Source organism: Tyto alba, unplaced genomic scaffold, assembly GCF_018691265.1.
Source record: "Tyto alba isolate M040663 unplaced genomic scaffold, T.alba_DEE_v4.0 Super-Scaffold_4, whole genome shotgun sequence".
In the NCBI taxonomy this organism is placed as follows: Eukaryota; Metazoa; Chordata; class Aves; order Strigiformes; family Tytonidae; genus Tyto; species Tyto alba.
In genome coordinates this window covers 157,236-163,608 of record NW_024881315.1, presented here as the reverse complement: position 1 = coordinate 163,608, position 6,373 = coordinate 157,236, and the positions used below count along the sequence as shown (strand labels likewise).

The following is a 6,373-nucleotide window of genomic DNA, read 5'->3' as shown; positions in this document are numbered from 1 at the left end:
CGCATGCGCCGCCCTCAGGGCCCCTTCCCGCCATCCTCTGCGGCCCCGCCATGGCGGATCGACCGGCGGGGAGGAACAACGGGGCGGCGGGGAACAACGGGGCGGCCGCCGCCTCCCCGCCGGGGCCGTCCGGCGGGTCGGAGGAGAAGGAGGAGGAGGTGAGCGCTGCGGGGAGGGCCCGGGGCGGCGGGGGGGGGGGGGGGTTGGCCTCGCAGCCGGACTCGTAACCGTTTATCCCCCTCAGCGTTCCCGCGGCGGAGCCTGCCCTGCGGCTGGAGGGCTGCTGTCAGGTAAGGGGGGCGGCGGGCCGGGGGGGGCGGCCGCGGCGGGGACCCCCCGGCCGTGCCCGGGAGAAGGATCTCCGTGCTGAAAGGGGGAACCGGAGCCGTCACCCAGCCATCGCGCCTCAGCGCTGCTGCTGCTGCCGCTCCGAGCTGGGAAGCAAAGCGCAAAGAACAGGTTCAGTGCTTTTGAATCCCTGGGAGAGACCCTTTGCTCTGTTCTTACCCTGTTAACGCGTTGATTGTGTCTAGTTCTCCCAGATCCTGACCCCGGAGAGGAAAAAGTGGATCCTGAGCAATTCCTAAAGCCCCCTGACATAACTGCTGTTAGCATGAACCTTTGTCCCTCAGCAGTTACGAGGAAAAGATCCTACGAAAGTTCCAGCCTCAGGAAAAGCCCTCTTGGGCACAGTCCCAAGAAGCTGTCTCCCTGCAGAAGCAGTCCCAGGAAAGACCATGCATCGAGTTCCTTTAACTTGTCCCCAAGGCTGCTCGTCCGCACCCCTCAAGCCAAGCGTCGCTCCTGGTGTCGATCCAGCCTGAAGGGGAAAAAACACCGAAAATCTCTGCCTCCCGTTCACCAGGATGTCACTGGTACGTGCTCCGCTTCATCCTTTTATCAAGCTCTCTCTCGAGAAACATGTCAGGCAGCCTGCAGCAAGTTGAGATTTAATTTCATGACACGACTTTTTGGGTGATTCCAGCGTAATTGTGTTATTCCAAACTAGTAGCTACTGACATCTGTGTTGGCAGTGGTCTCAGAGGTCCGGGATCTTGAAGTTAAAAGGAGATGCTGCCTTATCAGCTTCTGTAGACCACTGGTTTGTTGTCTCTGCCTTTTTATTTCCATGGTTGAGCCTTAAGGGTGATTTTTCCTTGGTAGGATCTCTGTTTCTTCCTCTTTTCCTTGCTCCTTCCGTATCCTACAAACTGCACTCCTGTACAACAGCTTTTAGTGTCTTTCAGGAACATTTCAGCTCTTTGTAGCTTGGTGTGAATGCAATTGTTCTTAAATAATTTTGTTCTGTTTTGTCAGAATTAAGCAAATCAATAAGCCTGGATCTGCCAGAGACAGACCGGCTTTCTATGCTGCTGTTGTCTAGTTTCCAGGTAAGATCCTCTCTTCTAAAAGTGAATTATTTTTCTCTTTCCTTTTTCTGCCACTAAACATATGTCCTGATTTGTTTAAGTTGTGAAATACAGGCTGGGGAAGGAAGGACTCCTCATTCAGTAATGAATCCTCCCACAAGCTTTCTCATACAGTCCAGGAAAGGGTGCTGAGACCTTTTCCATCTTCTTTTAGTTTTCTGCGCAGAAGCTGGAACGTGTCTTGAAGCAGACTGAAGGCTTTAGCCCTGAGGCTTTCAAAGCTAACGGTAAGGTGTGGTATATCCATCAGCAAGGATAACCCTGAATTTAAAAATACTGACCCTTCCCTAACATCCCCTCCAAATGAACCCAGCTGTCTTCTAGAAGGGGTGGGTGCAGCCAGAATGATGGGAATGATGTTTTTAAGATGCTATGTGTGGCCACAGTTTCTGGGAGGGGAGGCAAACAGACACGCTCAAGTAAACCTTGGCCACAGAGACGAGCAACTCCTTTAGAAACAGTCCAAGCGGTAACTAGAACGCCTTCCGATAAGGAATCGGAGCAGTATCTGCAGGTTAGGAAGCAGCTTCGTTTCTCGGTATTATGAGCAGTGTTTTATCCTGGTTTATTTTGTCTTTGTTTCCAGTGCACTCGCTTTCAGAAGACCTGGAGCGATACATGCAGAAGCTGAAAAGAGACGGAACGCTGAAGTGCTGCGTAGAAGACCCTAACGGGTAAGAACTCGCCGAGCTCGTCCCTTGTGGAGTGTAAGCAGGGAGCTGTATCTCTTCTGGGGGAGAAGGGGGATGTAGCCTGAACACAAAATGCATCTCTGGCCGCCTACGAGGCCCTCGCCCTGCCAGCAGAAACCCTCCCAACCTTGGTAGGTCAAACCACTCCGGGTTCATTTAAACATTTTAATTAGCCGGCTTCCCTCGTCCAGGCAACTCTTGCAGAACCAGCGAGGAAAGGCTAATGGGGAGGCCTGCCAGCAGGTTTTAGGGGGGTGAAACTTTTAAAAGGGAAAGAAACCACTATATTACAGAATGAGAGAAGGGTTTGGGTTGGAATGTTCAGCCTGGAGAAGAGAAGGCTTCGGGGAGACCTTCGAGTGGCCTCCCAGGGCTTAAAGGGGGGACAGGAAAGGTGGGGGGGGACTCTGGATCAGGGGGTGGGGATAGGATGGAGGGTGATGGTTTTGAACTGAAAGAGGTGAGATTTAGCTTGGATATAAAGAAGAAATTCTCTCTGTGGGTGGTGAGGTGCTGGCCCAGGGAGAAGCTGTGCCTGCCCCCTTCCTGGAAGGGTTCAAGGCCAGGTTGGACGGGGCTGGGAGCCCCCTGGGCTGGGTGGGGGAAGGTGGCCCTGCCCGGGGCAGGGGGGGTGGAATTCCCTCCAACCCAAACCAGTCTATCATTCTCTTTTTCTGGTGTTGCTTTACAACCTGCCCAATCACCTGAATTTGCAGAGAAACCCCGTTGCCGGGGGCTACGAGGATTTTTCAGGGCTGGTGCCCCTGGACCACCAGCGTGGTGAATAACTCCGCGGGGGTGTTCCCTTTATTGAGGAGACTTTTCTCTTTCATATCTTGCGATCGTGAGCACCTGCGAGGCACCTATGGAACGTATAGATCTCCCTATAGCGTCCTGAGGCCATGTCTGTGCTTTAGGGTTTTACAGGACTCGGCTTTGGAGGAATCAGTGGCCCAAATTAAGGATTACATCGCCAGGTACGATGGAACGTGGTTGTGCTCTGAGACTCTCACCACGGCCGCCCCTTCCCTGAGGCTCTTTTGGGGGGAGATTGAATCATTTTGGTGTTTTTCCAAGCTCTGAACTTAGAGCCACTCATCCTTCCCCTTCCCCGAGGCTCTTTTGGGGGGAGATGAAATATTTTTGGTGTTTTTCCGAGCTCTGAACCTACAGCCCCCGTTCCTCCCGGTCCGCAGGTTCACCGCTGAATGCCAGGCCTGGGACCAGCTCTTGCTGCACCACCAGGAAAGAGCTGAAGAAATGGCCAGGTTTGGGGTTGTTCCTCCCTTTTTTCCTCCCCCTCGTTTTCTTGCTGTTAGGTGTTTGAAAAAATCAAATTAAGGGGGTGCTGTTGTGGGGGGGCTGCAGGCGGCTAGAGGAAGGCAGGAGCAAGGGGGGGCAGGCGGAGCCCCCCACGTACCTCCAGACATCCCAGGCCCGAGTCCTCAGCACCAAACCCAACTACCAGCAGATCCTGGACGAGCAGGGGCCGGTTTTGAGGTGCCTGGAGCTCGTGGTGAGTTGGGGAATTGAGCGATTTGGGGTCGTTTTTGGGGTCTTTGTTGTTGTTTTTGGTTTTGTGGTGGTTACCGCTTTAGTTTTGCAGCTGGATGAGCTCCAGCAAACCCTGAAGCTGCTGCAGGCCTTCAGCGAGGACAGCGGGCAGTACCTCCGGCGCCTGTCGCGGCAGCTCGGTGAGCGGGAGACCCTCGGGGGGGGGGGGAGGTTGGGGGAGCCTCGGGGGGCGGGGGTCGTTAACGGCGATTAATGGGGTTTTTTCCCCCCCCTCCTCCTCTGTTGCAGCCTCCAGGACCTTCCAGCAGCTGGAGAACTCCCCAGCGCGCAAGCTGCTCGCCGCCCCGCTGAGGAAGCTGCCGCCGCCGGAGGGTTGAGCGGGGCGGGGGGGTGCGGGCCGCGATAATAAAGGCGGAGTCGGGGCGGGGGGGGGGCGGCTCCGGTACCGGCCCGGTGCCCCCCGCGCTTCCGCGTTTGAAGCCTCCCTGGAGGGTTTGTTCGCTTCTGAGTGGCTGTTGCGCGCGTCGCTCGGAGCGCGCCAGCCAATCGCCGCAGACTTTCATCTTGCGCCGTCCAATGGTGGCGGGGGGGGGTGGGGGGAAGGAGCGGAGCTCCGGCTACTGGCGCGGCGGTAATGGCGGAGGAGGAGGAGAAGACCCCGCTCACCGGCGTGGCCGTGGCGGCCGCGCCCGGGGCTGCCCCCGCCGGCTGGACCGTGGTGGGCACCGGGGGAAGGGGGGGGGGGGGGGTCGGGGAGCTGCCGCCCGGTTCCACGGCGGTTTGACCCTCCCTTGTGCCCGCAGATCGCCGTTACCGTGGAGGGCGCGGCGGCCAACCTGGGCAAAAGCTTCGGGCACAAGGGCGGCGGGTACCTGTGTGTGAGCGGCGGCGGAGCGGAGGTGCGAGGCGGGGGGGGGACACACACACACCCCCCGGGACCGGGGTGGGTTGGGGGGTGTCGTCCCACCGAGCCCCCGTCCCATCCAGGCGCCTCCCGGGCCCGTGGTGACCGACGTGCTGGTGCTGAGCGACCGGAGCCCTCAGCCCGCCGGCTACACCCGCGCCCCCGAATTCCCGGAGCCTCGTAAGTGCTGCCCCCCCCCTCCCCAAACCTTCCCCCCCCGGGGGGTTGGTTGTGCTGCTCCCCGGTCCAGCTCCCCCCCCCCCCGCAGGGACCGGCAGCTCCCGGAAGAAACGGTTGTACGTGAAGCTGCTGCCGCTCGCCGCCGCCGAAACCGCCGTCTTCGCCCTCAAGCTGAGCTCCAAGAGCAAAGCCCTCCCGCACTACCTGAAAATAGGGTAGGGGAGCGCTCCCCCCTCCCCAAAAACCTGAGGGGGGGTTGGATTTGGTTTTTCTTTTCTTTTTTTTTTTTTTTTTTCCTAGGGAAATTGGTAACTTTGCCATATGGTGTAAAAAAGGGCCGGTTCAGAAACCCATCCCCAAGCCGCGGACGCTCAGCGCAGCCCTGCGGCAGCTCTCGCTCCAGCCCCCTGACTCAGACCACAAGTATGTACGCAATAATTTAGGATTTTTTTTTTTTTTTTTTCCCCCAGTCTTACCTGAACCGGGAATAAACCCTGCGAGTGCTGCTGCCACCTCGTGGTTTCCGTTCCCCTGCTCTGGAGCTCGTTACCTGCCGTTAATTACTGTGATTTTACAGGTCACCCGCGGCTCGAAGCAGCATCAAACGAGTTTCTCAGCACGAATCTCTGTACGACACCTCCAGCATCTACGGCCTCTCGGGTAAATTGTTTCTTCATCTCACCTCAAAGGAGGCAGCTGCATAAAGCAGGCGGAGCCCTCCTTAAGGGCTACTTGGAAATAAAAAGCAGCTGCTTTGGATCCTGCGCAACTGTTTCCGCGCAGTTGTTAGCTTTAAAGACTGGACTTTGAGCTACATTTTTAGTGGAAGGTTTTTCTTAAAAACTTCTCCCTTCCCACATTCCTCACTTGAATTAAGCCAGCACTGACATCTTGCTCAAACTCTTCATCTGCTTGATGTAGAAATTACGTAACTGTGTGTTTTCAGCCTCTCTCCCTCTCTCCCCAGCTATGGATGGAGTGCCCTTCACACTACACCCCAAATTCCAAAGCAAGCTCACTTCTGGCAGTAACGTGAGTCTTCCTTTAAGCTGCTCTTCTCAGCCCTACCTCATACCTCGTCTTAATTAGAAATATTTTACGTCTTTTTTTAGGCTATCCTTGCAAACCTGAATGTTAAGTCACTCGCTGATATTGAGGAAGAGGTAAGCAGGCTGCTTTGGTCGTGCACCGCGTCTGGGGTGGGCAGCAGCCACATTCAGAATCTGTCTGGGTCCTGACTGCTTTTTTTGGTTTGTTTTTTTTTTGTTTTTTTTTTTTTGGTGTTTTTCAGTACAATTATGCTTTTGTAGTCGAAAGGACGGCTGCTGCCAGGCTCCCACCCAGCGTTTGTTAGCGCTGGAGTCTACCTCAAGGATGTAAACTGCACCGGGGCCAAGCTCCTCTCGCTCTCTCTGATTAAATTTCCGGGTACCTGAAGAAATGCAATCGATATCCGATCACGGGAATTGCTTCGGGAGAAAAATAAACACGTTTCTCTTCTCACCTGCCAACTTATTGCGCTAATGAGTGTGAAATACAGGGCTTCAGGGTTGGCAGGGGTGGTTCTCCTACGCACTGTCAGCCTTACAACTTTCTATTCTGAACGTAACTTCCCATTTCTGGTGTGTAGGGACTCCTACCCCTTGGCCTCA

The 6,373-nt window shown here is 55.8% G+C and overlaps 2 protein-coding genes across 2 annotated transcripts; both read left to right on the top strand.

Annotated features, from left to right (window-relative positions):
* The first annotated feature begins 11 nt into the window (after window positions 1-11).
* On the top strand, window positions 12-4,014 carry LOC122154440 (kinetochore-associated protein DSN1 homolog). Its single transcript, XM_042802817.1, has 11 exons — window positions 12-159; window positions 243-290; window positions 534-875; window positions 1,318-1,391; window positions 1,585-1,657; window positions 2,017-2,104; window positions 3,040-3,099; window positions 3,319-3,390; window positions 3,491-3,638; window positions 3,729-3,816; window positions 3,926-4,014. The coding sequence occupies exons 1-11, from the start codon at window positions 51-53 to the stop codon at window positions 4,012-4,014; spliced, it is 1,191 nt and encodes a 396-aa protein (XP_042658751.1). The 5' UTR covers window positions 12-50.
* A 210-nt stretch (window positions 4,015-4,224) lies between these two features.
* LOC116963072 (multivesicular body subunit 12A) lies at window positions 4,225-6,232 on the top strand. Its single transcript, XM_042802819.1, has 9 exons — window positions 4,225-4,355; window positions 4,441-4,536; window positions 4,625-4,721; window positions 4,810-4,936; window positions 5,022-5,144; window positions 5,299-5,381; window positions 5,689-5,753; window positions 5,834-5,884; window positions 6,013-6,232. The coding sequence occupies exons 1-9, from the start codon at window positions 4,272-4,274 to the stop codon at window positions 6,073-6,075; spliced, it is 789 nt and encodes a 262-aa protein (XP_042658753.1). The 5' UTR covers window positions 4,225-4,271; the 3' UTR covers window positions 6,076-6,232.
* Window positions 6,233-6,373: the final 141 nt, after the last annotated feature.

Coding starts and splice junctions, on each gene's coding strand:
- LOC122154440 (XM_042802817.1), top strand. CDS start 51: ATGGCGGATCGACCGGCGGGGAGGAACAACGGGGCGGCGGGGAACAAC. Junction 1,658..2,016: donor TGAGGCTTTCAAAGCTAACG/GTAAGGTGTGGT, acceptor CTTTGTTTCCAG/TGCACTCGCTTTCAGAAGAC. Junction 3,391..3,490: donor AGAGCTGAAGAAATGGCCAG/GTTTGGGGTTGT, acceptor GGGGGGCTGCAG/GCGGCTAGAGGAAGGCAGGA.
- LOC116963072 (XM_042802819.1), top strand. CDS start 4,272: ATGGCGGAGGAGGAGGAGAAGACCCCGCTCACCGGCGTGGCCGTGGCG. Junction 4,537..4,624: donor TGAGCGGCGGCGGAGCGGAG/GTGCGAGGCGGG, acceptor CGTCCCATCCAG/GCGCCTCCCGGGCCCGTGGT. Junction 4,722..4,809: donor CCCCGAATTCCCGGAGCCTC/GTAAGTGCTGCC, acceptor CCCCCCCCGCAG/GGACCGGCAGCTCCCGGAAG.